Here is a 15,008-nt window from a genome sequence, read left to right on the forward strand (position 1 = left end):
ATGATCACATTTTGGGACACTCTATCATCAAAATTCGGACATTGACTTAAACGACCTTTATTCTGTTTGTTCAGCTTATCAGCCCATTCGTCTTATCCATCAGAAGTGATTCCGATGACAACACAGCAATCCCCTTTCCAATGTCACTTTCCTGCGTGTGGCTTAAGCTATCGACGGAAAGAACATCTGACCCGACATGCTAAAAGCCATTTCCAAACAGAGTATTTTGAATGCTCCTTCTGTGATCGCGTTTTTTCCAGGAATGACACGCTACGACAGCATGTCCGCACTCATCATAAAACCAGAGAGCTACGATACTCTCGGGCAATTCAAGCTTGTACCTATTGTCGCTCACGACGGTCAAAATGCGACGGACAGTCTCCCTGCGGCGCGTGCTTCCAGCGAGGAATTCAATGTTCATATTCCCAAAGCTCACGAGGCCTGGCATTGGAACAAAATAGGTCTCGAAAAAGCCCTACACCTTCTGTAGAATCGGACAGTGCAGATTCGTTTCATTCTGCTCCGACAGAACTGGCAGGTTTTATCCAGCGTTCGGAAACTATTGAAAATAGTCCATGTAGAATTGCGCCATATGTCCAGGCTTATTTCGACAAATTTCACCCAAAATGGCCATTCTTACACCCAGCCACATTCGATTTCAATACCGAGCTGCCTTTTCTTACTCAATCGGTGGTGATGATGGGCTCGTGGGCGATGATGGAAAGCAATACGCAACAGACCGCAAAAGACCTACATAAAAGACTAAGCTTGTCAATATACGAGCAAAGAGTTAGTTCAACCCTTTCTTATATTTCCGCAATTTTCTAGTTATTAAAGAGCCAGTTAGGAAAATTGGGATATGTTGAATCACTCTGACGAACCGCACTCGCAATGTCACGAAAAATCCTCATCTGGTACACCCTGGCCAATGGCAACATACCAAGGAATCCTACTACACCTCATCTTCTCTCTTCTCCTCAACCATGACCGGTCAGGTCTGGAATTGACCCAAGTTCTCCCTGAAATTCCCTCTCAGCTCCTTGTTTCTCTCGTGCATAGCTGTTTAAAGCGCCACATGTTCTTTTATCCCTCAATACTGGCCCAATTCGAACTAGGAGTTGACCCTGATGTTTTCATCTGGCTTGGTATCGAGGAAGTCAAGCGTTTCAACTTGTCTTTGTACAGGGTGTGCAGGCATTCCCGGGTACTTGAAACCGAACTCCTAGAAGACGCACCTAATTCCAGCTCTTGGCGTGGGCCACAGTCACCGGATGGAAGTCTTCTTTCTCTGGCAGATCTGCAATTTGCGGTGCCAGACAGTGATGAGCTCTGGCATGCTACTTCAAACTTGGCTGCAAAAATTGAAGAAAAGCAAGCAGCATATATCAATGAGAATATTGAAGGGAACTGGATTTCTCAGACTGCACCACTCTTGCAGCCGAGTGATCAACAATTTCAGTGGATATAACAATGATTTCAATTGCAAGGGCCTTGCCGTGTATATAAATCTTTCACTCATAAAACCAAGTGTACAATTCTGTCCTTAATATCTGTGGATATATGTCATGATGCTGCTACAATCCAAAGTAGAATTTGACATATCTATCATTCTTAACCTCTATATGTTTACTTCAGTGCTTATTTTTACCAAGTGTAAGTATCTGTGTCTTACAGGGCTATATTTTTCGGTTTTTAGGTGATCCATCAATAATCTGTGCTTATTGTTATAGGTAACTATAGGATACCTGCATGATACCATCGCTATCCCATCGGTATCCCATTGTTTACTGTCTCAGCTATTGATGGTGTGTAGGTATCCATTTCCTGAAGAATTATTCGTCGTCTGTGTCCAGTAGTCCACTCAATTGCTAACATCTTGTTCCTAGATATGTTCTTTAAATCGTTGCCGACGCGCTCGGCGTCCTCCTCTCGCTTTTTTTTGAAGGTGGGTTGTCTCCGCTGTCTGTAGCCATGGCCCATCCATAGATGACTACTGACGAAAAGTAACCATCCCACACTGACTGTATCGAATCCTAAGTACTTTTATATATCAAAAGTCCCACTTTTTAGTGAAGCTGAATTCTTTTAGTTGGAAACCCCCACAATTACTCACACTACGATCTTTCCGGGCTGTATCAACAAAAGCTCCTACTATTCGGAATTAACGGAATTAAAACAATCAACGGAATTAACGATAGTCGCCAAAAGCTACAATCAATTGATATTTGGGCATGTACTATACTAACAGGCCCCTATAATTTTGTTACCAAAATTCCTGGGCTCTCGCTAATAAGAGTCTGATACCTATTATCTCCGTAGATTTTAAGAGCCCTATTTATAAAAGCTTACATTAACCTTAAAGCGTCACTAAAGCGTATGGAGTCTTGTATCAAGCCGAGGAAATTGAGCTGTAGCTATACGACAAACACATATGTCTCCATCAACACCCGCACCTCCCTTGCTAGAGGATGGTAACGGCAACCTCGAAGCGATTGGAGAGAAGACACATCAGGTCGAGCCTGAAAGGGAAAAGCAGACCATAGAGTCTAACAAACTGTCCACTACGGTATTTTCGTCTGTCAACAGTATAGACGATGGCCTTGCTACTGAAGAAAAAACTGTCGATGAGCCGCCAATACCTGTTATGGAATATCCGAAAGTTATCGAAGCCTTCTTTATCATGGTTGCGCTCGTGCTCAGTATCACCCTCTGTTCTCTGGATCAGGTGAGTTCTACCGCCCCAAGCTTCTCGTATATTCGTATTTTGCCAATGCAATACATCACACACCAGTAAGCTGATACTCTCGATTCAGACCATTCTTGCAACTGCTATTCCAGAGATTACCGACCAATTCCACAGCCTTGACGATATCTCGTGGTACGCTTCGGCTTATTTCATGACCCTCGGAGCCTTCCAGTCAACCTGGGGCAAAGTGTATAAATACTTTCCCCTCAAAACTAGTTTCCTGGTGGCAATCTTTATCTTTGAACTCGGGAGTTTGATCGCCGTTGTCGCCCCAAACTCAACGACTCTGATTGTTGGACGTGCCATCTCTGGTCTCGGTGCCTCGGGTATCGCGCCTGGAGTATACACGATTTCTGCCTTTGCTGCTGAGCCCACCAAAAGAGCTACCTATACGGGGGTCATTGGTGTGTCATATGGTGTCGCTGCTGTCTGCGGACCACTCATTGGTGGAGGGCTTACAAAAGGGGCATCCTGGAGGTGGTGAGTCAAGAAACTTTTACTGCTTTGTCTTTGTTGCAAAACATGGGACTATTTCTAGTTATCGAATCCTGCCATGACCAGACCTGGCCTGATGTGACAACTTTAGGTGTTTCTATATCAATCTTCCAATCGGTGGTCTGGCCGCGTTTGTCATCCTGCTCACCTTCAAGACCCCTAAAGCCGCTAAAGTGGTCCAGGCTACGCTCAAGGAGAAGCTTCTACACATGGACCCGATAGCGACGATTCTTACAATGGGTGCACTGGCCTGCTTGCTTCTAGCTCTTCAATACGGTGGCGTAACCCATGCGTGGGATTCCAGCGTCGTTATCGGTTTACTCGTCGGCTTCGTTGTCATAGTTATTGCACTTACAATTGCAGAAATATGGCAAGGTGAACGCGCCATGCTGACCCCACGCATTATGCGAAAAAGGACCGTCTGGGCTAGCAGCGTATGGGGCTTCTTCTTCGCTGGCGGGTATTTCGTCACGCTCTATTACCTGCCTATTTATTTCCAAAGCATCGAAAACGTCAGTCCGATTGGCTCAGGTGTGCGCAACATTCCTCTCATCATCATGTTCGGCATTGCCACATATGGCTCAGGCAGAGCCATCACGAAGACGGGTATTGCAACTCCTTATATGGTAGCTGGCTCTGTGGTCGTGACCATCGCCGCTGGTCTACTGTATACTCTCGACATTGGGACCTCGACAGGCAGATGGGTTGGGTATCAGATCTTGGCGGGCTTCGGATACGGCCTCGCCCTCCAAGTCCCGGTCGTCGTTGCGCAGGCTTTTGCTGCGCCAAGCGACATAGCTCCTACAACCGCGATTATTATATGTAAGTTCTCCTTCGCCCTGTCCTAGGACGTCGTCAATTTTCTTTGTCCCCTTGTATCCCAAAGCTAACTATATCCCTCGTGTACAGTCGCTCGATCTGTCGGCGGCACACTTTTGCTTGCAGCCGCGCAATCCGGCTTCGTCAACCAGATCGTGCAAAAGATTGCCAACACCGCACCAAGCGTCAATCCTGCCCTAGTTACAGGTACCGGTGCCACTGATATACACCGGCTATTTTCCGGAGCCGAGCTGGACGGTGTTCTCCATGCGTACGCATGGGGTATCAAGGTTGTTTTCGCAATTACTATCGCGGCCTGTGGCCTCACTATCCCCTTCAGCTTGTGCAACAAATGGACCAATATTAACACGAAGAAACCCAGTGGTGGCGGTGCTTAAAACAGCTTTTCGGACGATTGTACCCACGGAGTTATAGCCGTTTTCTCGTTATGGAAATTATCCATCTTGTACGATGATTCAGATAGCTTAGAGAGATAACGGAATGAAGGAATGCATCGAAGGGGGAAATCGGATGGTACTCAAGGCTGACTACCTAATATATTGAAGTAGGACTACCGAGTGGATCAATCCTGTAGTGTTCCACGAAAAGCATAGTCAAAGCCAGTTATTCTTTGGGAGAGATTGTTGCTAAGATTACAGGTGCAATAACAAGACAAAAACATTGAGTTTAGTGTACTCCGTATTGGGTCTTGGGTTGGGTTGGGTTATAAAAGTCGGACCCAAATTGGGTTTTGGAGAAGACTAGTTCTACCTCTATTATCGATATTATAATAGTTTTCTACTTACTTACTTTGTAATTAGTAGTAGTACTAAAAAAACTTATAGAGGAAGCCTTTTAAGCTCTTCCTATTAATCTAACTATCGAAGGAAGTATCGCTTAAGAAATAGAGTATAGGTACCAAATATATAGGATAGTATTCGAGAGCGAGGAATCGAGTATTATATAGATACTAGATCAACCGATTTACAATATCTCGATATTCCAGGGCCTAGATTCATAAGTAAGTCGGTAAGGTAGTTAGCCGCTTTCGCTATATCGGGACGAGTAATAGCTATAGGGTAGAAAGACTTAATTCGGTTGACTGAAGCAATAAAGGCTATTGCGATTTTGCGTGGGAGTTTTAAAGACTGGCCTCACATATTCTGAGCAATATCAGCTTGCGTTTATTGTGGATATTAAGTAGAGTAGTAAGTCAATTTGCTTTCTGGGAGCTTGATGCAGACTAAATTTAACAAGTCTTGACATGTGCATCGAGTTAGGCCCAAAAGCAATAGTCTACCCCGCCCAACACCACAGATATCCCATCTTGGATCTCAAGAAGCATCGCTTAGATACGACTATATATCTCTGAATTACTCGAAATAGCTTCCCTATTCAACCCCAACCATGGCCAGCTCTACCCCGTCTCTACGGGCCAACATCGCCTTCGCCTACACAATGCATTTGATGAAACCCGACAGCCTTGAAGCCGCAGTCCAGGACGTGTGGCAAACAATCGTATCTCAATGGTTTACTTCTTCCGGTGGCTACGTATGGGCCATAAAAGTCCCCATACTCGCCAAAATGCCTGATGACACCGTCCTCCGGGTTACCCAAGGTGTCCAGATACCTGCAGGTACATTTCCGTTGATCGAACACCCAATTTTGCTGGTCGTTTGCAAGCGTGCATCTAGCGATAGCAGCAAAGCCCCATTAGACTGGGATGACGCCATGCAGAGCCATTTCCTTCATCATATCTCAGAAACCCCGAACTCGGAAATGGGTAGACTTTTTGGGGCTGTTGCTGTCGGCACGAGAGTGAGGTTCTATCGATTTGATGGGAAAGCAGAACTAGATCGTAGATTGGCAAGGCTTCACCAGGATACATTCAATTTGGAAGAATTCAATGGACATGCACAGGTTGAGGATATAATGAACTCTATCAAGACAAATGCGTGGCAGTGGGTTACTAGCTAAGTGGCTGGGGATTGAGTTGTGGTGTGAGGGAGCTTCTATGCATCCACTACATCCATTATTCGCTTTGACGGCTATCCTAATAAGAAGACTCGAGGTAAAACGAGTTTGAAATGGAGAAGGTACGTCCCTAGGAGGCTATTGTATGCTGGCAGTGGAATTACGTGCGGTCAACCGAGATCTTGATTACAAGATCCCATGTGATATGCCCTTTTGAGGTAATGATACATTTATTCGCGCTACTTTAAGGTAAGTAGCACATCTGCAAAATGAAGCTCTTCTATTGAAACATCCGCGCCACAGTAAAATCCGAAGAAATAGAGTGCATTATACTAATATCATTCTTCACGTAATTCACCTGGTGATTATTCCATACTCTATAGACAACCATGCTCGATCTGGTATTTGCGAGGGTCAAAGGTGGGCAATGCGAGAAAACAACCCGTGGATGTAGGCCACGGATTCAAGGATGGGTAAGGAAGAGGGGGGAAGGTATGTACATTTCATGAATGCATGCTGGAAGACAACCACAAACTGCGCACATGGGGATGGGAAAGGGGGAAGCAACTGCGGGAGAAGTGGCTGATGGGATGGCAATAAAAGAGGCTCAGAGACACGTCGAAGTAAACGGCGGGAGTTACTTTTGGAGTTGCTCCCAGCCTCCGAATCAATGGTCTCCTACCACCGAGATGAAGCTGTGCCGGCAGAACAGAGTATATAGCGATGGGATCTAGTTTGAATGAAACTAGAGAAAACATTGGATATAAGAGTTGTCCGAGACCATTTGAGATGGCCCCGGAATCCCACGAGGTACGATACCAATGTTCCATTGCCGGCGACGCACACGTTTTCCTCCAAATGCAACCAAGAGGTGAGTCACAACAGCCAGTCCCAGGGGTACAGCATGCCTGATGAATGTGTCAATAGTGATGATGGAAATCGTGACACCATCTTCCGAGAAAAAAGAAGAAAAAAAGCCGTCAGATCCGTTGAACGCCGCCCAGAAAGGAAACCCCATGACCAACATAACATGCAGGCTCTAGCTGGAAACACTCAAGGGCGGACCCAAGAGATGCATACAGCCGAATAAGTAGACAGGGGGAAAGGATACGCAGGAAGATGTAGCGAGCACTGAGCACCACGGCATCATCAACATCTATGGCGAGGCCCAGCCACCAGCCACATCCACCCATTCATTGAGACAGCTGCCTTGTTTGCCCTCGACATCGACAATGTCAGTGTCGCAGCGGCATCGGCAACCAACACCATTCTCCTTGACTTGGTCAGGGGTCGCCCAGTACTCGTCCTCCTCAATCCGTTTCTTCTCGTCGTCGGTAGTCTTCTCGAGGTAAGGGATGCGAGTGAGTTGGCGTGCCGGGGCGTTGGCCGGGCAATGCTGAATGGTTGTGTGGCGGTAACCAAAGTCACGGAAGTAGTGAATGTCGCTAGGCGCGAGGAGAGCACCGGCGGCGAGAGAGTGAATAGGAGCATCACCCCACTAGCAAGCAGAGTCAGTAAAGATCAACTTACAGAGTTCGAATACACAATGTAACATACCCGCTCATTCCAAAATCCTCCACTTCTGTCCATCATGGTGAAGAAGTCCTCATACTCTTTGCTGCGGAACCAATCCAAACGGGCAATCTCGAAGTTACTCCAGAAATGACACATGTTGTAGCTCTCGCCTTCCATAGCCTCTGGGTCCACGTCCTTCAGATTGTTGTCACCGGGGTCGGTCTGCAGAATTTCATCCGGTAGTTTGTCCTTCTTCTCCTCGGGAGGAGTCTCTGGTTGCTCTGGCTGCTCTAGGAACATCTCCCACAAACCCTTGGACTTGAGGTTGTTCTTGCGCTTGTAAGCAGCGGCGTACCGGAAGATGTTCGGGACAGTCTCGCGAAGCTCCTTCACTGCGATTGTGAAGCCGTAGGTTTTGTTTGCCTCGGCCATCTTGAGGAATGGATCACTAGAGTAGCGAGTCAGCAGATTGACAAGAAAGATATGCCACAGTAGTAGGTCTCTTACTAGGTGATGTCGCAGAAGTACTTGATCTCGGGCTCCAAACGCCAGTACCACTCGTATTTCATCAGCAGAGGGTGCTTGTAGAAGTGTCTATCGCAGAGTTAGCTTTATAATCCCAATCTCCTGAATATCTGCCATTGAAGACTGACCCTGAGTAGAATCGACACATGTGATGGTAGCTTTCCATTCCACCGTACATGATAGCGGCATCACCCTGCTTCTTGATGCCTTCCTTGGCAACCTCGTGGTCAACCCAATCAGGGAATCCCCACATGCTGTTGTCAATCTTGCCAAATTCAACCTCTGCGCTGGTGTAGTTCTTGACCGTTGCCTTGAATTCCTCATCGAAGTCACCATCGTTGAGGAAAACATAGGGGTAGTGCCACCACCGATTGAAATGTCTCTCAATCGACTTGAGCGACTGGACCACGCCTTCCAACTCCTTATTTCTAGCAAGGACGACGAAGGCGGCATTGGCACGGGGAGCCTTTGCGATTTGTTCGGGCTCAATAGGCATACAGCCCGTAGCGAAGACTTTATCATATTTTTCGCTGATTTTTCTGTAAAGCGCAGGAGGTTAGCTATCACACATACAACCGCCGAACTGACACAGGGCGATACGAACCGGATAGAAGGCGGAGTGCCTGCTGGAATTAGCATCCCCCCGGGAGAGGTAGGATGTCGGACAAAGAGGAGCAGAATAAGGACAATTACAAGACATGGAAATAGTAAAACAAGACCCAGGGGTATAGAAATAGATGAGTTGCCCTTTAGACGAATCCTCCGCCGGAAAAAGGCGAATCTAGGATGGAGGCGGCTTTTCTCGGTAGGAACATCTTCCAACGGCAGTCTCGGCGCACTAGGCAGCCTTTTCGTGATACGCTGTATGAAGCTCATGAGTGCGAATGTGGTGGGACCCCAAGAATAATGGCAAGAGGTCAGCTGTCAGGCCCAAGCGACAGCACGGGGCCGTTAGGGAGATAGCGGAGAAATCGTGTCGGAGGTGTGATCAGAAGATGAATGCGTCTTCAACGGAGGAAAAAAACAAGTCGAGCACACGATCAAACTGTATTCGGACCGTATGGATCACAGGAAGATCTCAAAGTCAAGAGATCTGGACAAGTGAAAATGGAGAAAATGACAGCAAAACGAGTGGCCGGAGGAATGCCTCCTTTCCTCCCCCAATTTTCTCAGTCCCACGGTAAATAGATTGGGAGGGCGTCAGGAGCAACGCGGTCAACTGTGAACAACAAGGTACACAGAAGATAGATTGGGAACATTCACAGGATGAGTGATGGGGAGAGAGAAGACGGAGATGGGGAATTGGAAGATGGGATGGGTTCCAAAAGGTTGCTCGCGCCTCCCTGGTCTTGGCGAAGTCCGGTGGCCTCTTAGTGTCACCTCGAGACGGTTATTTTGCCCCTAGTTGCTGTCCAGTGGCGCTATAACCAGTATTGTATTGTATTTGACAAGTAATCTTACTTTTTTATGCAATTCTACTTGACCTGGTGCTTTTTTTTTTTTTTGCTTCTTCTAACATTTTAAGTTTTCTGTAAATGTTTTGTCTCCTTTGACTCTTCTTTCTAGTATATCCCCAACATTTGAGGTTTACCCAGAGTTGATGTTCTCGCCTCCTTTGTTCATTTGCCGGATCCGTGATTGGCTTCTCATGGCGTCTAGGGGGGGGCCAGGTGATTTTAGGTAAATGGTGTATTACTGTACTAGCCCCTAAGCTAATGAAGAAAAAAGCTTCTGTGCGATAATTTTGATCCCATCTGCTAAAAAAAACTATGCTTGTGCTTGTGTACTCCCTACTGTGCGTACTTTGTACTCTTGTACCTGGGCCTAAAAGAATATCCGATGGTACTTTGTACATATGTAGTATTGTGCCTAGCCCACTTGATCCACCATATCGGCCCTGCGGGTAAATCGCACACATAATACACTATAGGTGATGAGTACAAGCATATAGATATGTATAGTTTATTTAGTTAAAGTACTGTTTTTTAGATCATTCTAAGATTGACTCGGATAACTTGTCAGAGATCTCCTGAGTCGACATGTTTCACTTGTCTCTATATAGCCAATACAATCTCCAGAATTAGCGCATGACGATCGAGGGTCCAAACTTTCCCCGGTAGACCCAATAGTAGCGCGTGTAATGATTCTTGGGGATGTCAGACCCTATTAAGTATTCACATTCAGCCTCTTATATGTGCCTATTATTGAGTTGTTTAAGGTACCTGGTACATGATGTTTCGGATTCACAGAGGTGACTATGTAGGTACTGGGTACATATATGCCATGTTTATAGAATTCTGTTCAATCTCATACATAAACTGGGCACGTGATGTCAATACAGTATTTTATGTAATTTATTTCAAAATTTTCAATTTTAATTTGCAAATTTAATTATCTTTTTGGGGTTATGGGTCTCATCTAAGGTCTGGACCCTAGTACTTTGTAGGTACTATGGATGTATGTACTCCGTACGGAGTACGTGGTCCTCTGTTTATATTACCTATATTAGTCAAATTAGTCGAGCACCCGTGGCCATATATTAAGATCACTACGGAGTACTCCGTATTTTCCTTCTATATCAGTTATATGTACGAAGTACGGAGTATATCACTTCTATATAACCTTAGAACAACCTTCTACTTTGTATACCAGGGGGTGGGCATATGACCTTATACAAAGTTTATTTTGCTCGTGTGCATGGTTACTCAAAAGAACTTGAGGGAAATATGTTCAGCTAATACTAATATATCCATCAAAATGAATATCACCACTTGCATATCAAAAGTCATATAATTTCTATGCACATTGTAGATCCTTACTTGCCCGTTTAAAAAAAACCCAAAGGGTCAAAAGGCTTGGTTCCGGATCATCCCCCGTCATCCCCTCATCATATCTCCCCCGTATGACAATAAACTATATGGACTCACCATCGTGGGGTTCCCCCTTTTCTCTTCTTTTCTTCCCTGCTGCCAAACCTCAACATGACTACAGTGCTGACTCGGCCCTTTTCTGAGGGCAAAACTCCGATGATTAACCTCCCCGAACCCGGCCCCTCATCTCATTTCCGAGGGCCTCACAACAGTGGCAATTTGGATCCCTTTTCACCAGTCAACGAAAATGGGAGCTTCGAATTCGATCGAGTTTTGAAGACAGGGAAAGTCTATCGCCGAGTCAAGCACAAACATGTCTTTCGCGCCTCATGGAAACCAGCCTACCTCGTCCTCCGACCGAACCTCCTTTCTGTATACAAAGACGAGGAAACCACCCGCCTTCGAGTCTCCATCTCTCTGTCCGAAGTGACCGCGGTCACACCCGTCAAGTCCCCGCGATCGACCCGGCGACACGTTTTTGGTGTCTTTACCCCATCCACGACTTACCGCTTCGAAGCCCCGACTGAGCGCGATGCCGAGGTCTGGATCGATCGCATTCGCGCCGAGACCCCAGGTGACGCGGACGAGCAAGCTTTCCTGGCTTTAACCCAAAGGCGCGAAACCCCGGTGATCCACAAACAGCTCGTTGACGAGACAACCGATCACTCCGACTTCGATCCCACTGGCCGAGCCAGCTCCCCCGAGCCACGCCACGCACTGTCCCCACGCCGCAAAAACGCCCAGGCACTCCCTTACATCCAAGATTACTCTGGCAACGAAATGACCTCATACTCAGAGTTCTCCGATGGGCCTGGGCCAGTACGCAATAGCCATCTACGATCCATGCCCTCCATTCATTCACTATCCGTTCCAGCACAAGAGGATAAACCAGTACCCCGGCCGTCAGCATCTCTACCCAGAGACACACACAGACCATCAGACCTAGGCATCCTGCGTGATCCAGAGCGCGTCATCTGTCAGGGGTACCTGCAGGGGCTGCGCATCCAAGGGACCGTGCGCCAATGGAGAAGACACTGGGTTGTGCTTCGACCTAAGAGTCTTGCCTTCTACAAAGATGAAGCGGAGTACGCAGCCATCAAGCTCATCCCCATGTCTCAAGTATTCGATGCCGCAGAAGTAGACCCTATTTCGAGATCAAAGACCTTCTGCATGCAGATCATCGCCGAAGAAAAGACCTATCGACTTTGCGCTCCAGACGAAGAGTCCCTCGCGCGCTGGCTAGGCTCCTTGAAAAGCATTCTCGCAGCGCGCAGGAGATTGGATCCCGCTCTGGGCTCTTCTGTATAATTCCCCTCGCTCTACTCCGTACTTGAGTAAAGCCTGTTTTATTACTCTACCTATTCCTATTCCCTTCGGTTCATATTCCCCATATTTCGGCGACCCTCTTTCATCTCTTACCTTTTCTTTTCTTTCAATATACCCAGGTTGGTGATCTCGTTTTGACTACTCGTCTCGTGGTGAGCTTCAGAGTCTTCAAGGAACGGATTGGCGTTAGTACCTTCATGCACATTGAGTGGACGAGAAGGAGTTCTTTTTGATCACGAAGCTACCCAGCTCTTTTTCTGCCTTTCGTTTCTCTCACACTCTTGTCTCTTGATTTAATCCAACGAAGCGACGCATTCTCATTGTGCATTCATGCTTCTGACTGTCGAGTCTGACATTCTCTTGTCTGTCGTCTGTCTTCATTTCATTGTCTATATTGAGCACCTATTATGTATCATATCGATTCGGGCTGTAGTACTCTAGTTCATAATACATATTACACATGAGAAACGTTACGTTCAAATTTCTAATGCGACAAACATATGCGGTGCTTCCATATGTCTATCCTGTTCGCATGATATAGTTCAATTCCACGAAACGCTGTCACCGTACATTTGATGTATATGATGAGTCGTGGCTATGCAATGCAGGACGCCAACGAATGAAGACTAGCGTAGTGGTGATGTCCTAATCAGGTGCCCTGCAGTATCAACTTGGGCGAGAACTCGCGCTGATGCACATGTTTTTAGCCTATTTAGGAGTAAACTGCCAGTAATACCTATGTATTACATGTAGTACTAATTACCAGTATGTCCATACATACTATGTAGGTAGTCCGTGGACTTTTCTGTATTTAACTAGTTGTATGCATTTGAAAAAAGTACCATATTTATTACTGATGGCGTACGTGTAGGTACATGTTAGTTATTATTAGCCCTCATTAGCCTCCCTTGTCGCCCGAGCTGACATAGCAGTATACTCCGTATCCAAGCCACCAGTTAATTGAATAGGAATGCCCCAAATAAGAAGTGAGGAAATTGAATGATTCCCATTTCTCAATCTTCTACACAACACACCCAATGACTGCACCAACAGCACAAGAATTGCCGGAGGCTCCTATCGAGCATGAGGTAACTGATAGCCCTCGCCAAATGGGCTTCCAGACATACAGAGAATACTACATGTACGGGTCAACGTTTCCCTCGCAGAAGCATTTCTATGAAAAATTCTTTGAGGAAAATCAGCTAGCCTATGAGAGAAGAGGTAACTACACGCAAGCTGGTTCGATCACAATGATAGACATCTCTGCAAGTGGCTCTGTCTCTTCTCCGCATGTGTTTCCTTTTCTCCAGGAGGGCCAGACAGACGAGAAGCATCAGGCGGAGTTCCAACGCGCCACACGGTGTCACGGCAATGACCTTCGCACTAGAATTGTGATATCGGACTATTGGAGGCATACCCTCTTCTACGATATCTTTGCCCTGGAGTACGGTCTGGACCCGGAACTTTTGAAAGCAATTTTCGATTATTTTAACCGGCCCAAGGGGAAGATATTCGATCCACGTGCGGTGGCTTCTTTCCTGCCGTGGGATTCCTGCTCAAAGCAGAAACCTGGGCTTCTTAATCTTGGTTATGGACGATTTGCACTTTTTCTTGAGAGGCAGTGTGGAGCGACAGTGAAGCATGATTTGAACATCGTGTTCAGTAGGTTCATATTTGACTAGAGCAGGGGCTATGCTAACGCCATGACAGTTTTCTGGACTCCTCCAAGACGGAGCCGAAATGATCAAAACGACATTCCTATTTCTGCGTCGATTCTACGCTCTCAATTTCGCTTTCGGCGTCAATTGAGCGTGGCTCCAGAAAGCGTTGACCCTTCCACCCCATTTCAGTTCTTCACTGATTATTACGACTATTATAACGACTACAAGGTTTTCGTCAATATTTACACCACTTTTCTAATTAACTGGCCTCGTGATCGAGTATCTGAGGCCCACCTGAATGCGATGGTTTTCCTGGCACCGTGTTTAGATTTCAAGTTCGCAGAGCTATACACCATCTCCACGCTTCTCAGTGAAAGTGACGAGATCAACCGTGAATCGCTACATATAATATGGCGAGCTCTACGGGTTGACATTGAAGCAAGTGCTGCAAGCCGAGATAGCTGGGATAGGTTCTGGGATCCAACCCTTGGAGATCATCAATCCAGGGACATATTTGAGATTGACCACGACTATGCCATAAAATGTACTAGAAGGATGGAGTCCCTCTTCAGAGACGAGCAACAGTTGGAAGTCGGCAGGTTAAGCCTAGAGGAGTCGAAAAAGGCTATTCTGCAAGCGGAGCTTGCGATCAAAGAGGGAAAACGAATGAAGATGCGTGAGTGCTATACAAACCATCCATGGATATCCAGAGGTCAATACTCAGCCTGTTTTGTCTCTACCTAGTCACCATAATTGCTTTTGTTTTCTTGCCTGCCTCATTGTCAACTTCCACTTTTGGCATGAACCTACGAGAACTCGATAACCCATCAGTCTGGGTATTCGTGCTCACAACAGTAGTCATATTCGCAGTGTCATTCCTGTTCTGGTCAGCAATATACCAGTTTAACCTCGCCATTCATGCCCCGCGGTCCCGGGAGACAACAGGCGAAGAACGACCTCTCTCTGAAAGATTATATTGTCTGTTTTGGCTCTTACGCCACCGCCATATGGTTTTCTTATTCCGCTCCGGTATTGCCATTTCGTTGCTCTCGGATGGTAGAATTGGTTTTCAACCAG

At 46.4% G+C, this 15,008-nt stretch overlaps 6 protein-coding genes across 6 annotated transcripts; 5 read left to right on the forward strand and 1 right to left on the reverse strand.

Annotated features, from left to right (window-relative positions):
- Positions 1 to 74: 74 nt before the first annotated feature.
- N7479_010570 (uncharacterized protein) lies at positions 75 to 1,468 on the forward strand (the record flags this gene model as incomplete). Its single annotated transcript, XM_057258261.1, has 2 exons — positions 75 to 789; positions 848 to 1,468. Exons 1-2 carry the CDS (start codon positions 115 to 117, stop codon positions 1,466 to 1,468), a joined length of 1,296 nt encoding a protein of 431 aa, XP_057105719.1. The 5' UTR covers positions 75 to 114.
- Positions 1,469 to 2,431: 963 nt separating this feature from the next.
- Positions 2,432 to 4,458, forward strand: N7479_010571 (MDR family MFS transporter; the record flags this gene model as incomplete). Its single annotated transcript, XM_057258262.1, has 4 exons — positions 2,432 to 2,725; positions 2,814 to 3,226; positions 3,333 to 4,063; positions 4,151 to 4,458. 4 exons carry the CDS (start codon positions 2,432 to 2,434, stop codon positions 4,456 to 4,458), a joined length of 1,746 nt encoding a protein of 581 aa, XP_057105720.1.
- Positions 4,459 to 5,467: 1,009 nt separating this feature from the next.
- On the forward strand, positions 5,468 to 6,037 carry N7479_010572 (Cytochrome b5; the record flags this gene model as incomplete). The annotated part of the gene is made up of 1 exon (XM_057258263.1): positions 5,468 to 6,037. The coding sequence occupies one exon, from the start codon at positions 5,468 to 5,470 to the stop codon at positions 6,035 to 6,037; it is 570 nt and encodes a 189-aa protein (XP_057105721.1).
- Positions 6,038 to 7,190: 1,153 nt separating this feature from the next.
- Positions 7,191 to 8,950, reverse strand: N7479_010573 (glycosyltransferase family 15 protein; the record flags this gene model as incomplete). The annotated part of the gene is made up of 5 exons (XM_057258264.1): positions 7,191 to 7,532; positions 7,592 to 7,997; positions 8,057 to 8,143; positions 8,203 to 8,613; positions 8,679 to 8,950. The coding sequence occupies 5 exons, from the start codon at positions 8,948 to 8,950 to the stop codon at positions 7,191 to 7,193; spliced, it is 1,518 nt and encodes a 505-aa protein (XP_057105722.1).
- Positions 8,951 to 11,055: 2,105 nt separating this feature from the next.
- N7479_010574 (PH domain-containing protein) lies at positions 11,056 to 12,252 on the forward strand (the record flags this gene model as incomplete). Its single annotated transcript, XM_057258265.1, has 1 exon — positions 11,056 to 12,252. The coding sequence occupies one exon, from the start codon at positions 11,056 to 11,058 to the stop codon at positions 12,250 to 12,252; it is 1,197 nt and encodes a 398-aa protein (XP_057105723.1).
- A 1,055-nt stretch (positions 12,253 to 13,307) lies between these two features.
- N7479_010575 (uncharacterized protein) lies at positions 13,308 to 14,675 on the forward strand (the record flags this gene model as incomplete). Its single annotated transcript, XM_057258266.1, has 2 exons — positions 13,308 to 13,932; positions 13,981 to 14,675. 2 exons carry the CDS (start codon positions 13,308 to 13,310, stop codon positions 14,673 to 14,675), a joined length of 1,320 nt encoding a protein of 439 aa, XP_057105724.1.
- Between the last annotated feature and the right edge of the window lie 333 nt (positions 14,676 to 15,008).

This window comes from Penicillium vulpinum (assembly GCF_028829585.1).
Source record: "Penicillium vulpinum strain IBT 29486 chromosome Unknown utg000004l_segment0_segment0, whole genome shotgun sequence".
NCBI lineage: Eukaryota > Fungi > Ascomycota > Eurotiomycetes > Eurotiales > Aspergillaceae > Penicillium > Penicillium vulpinum.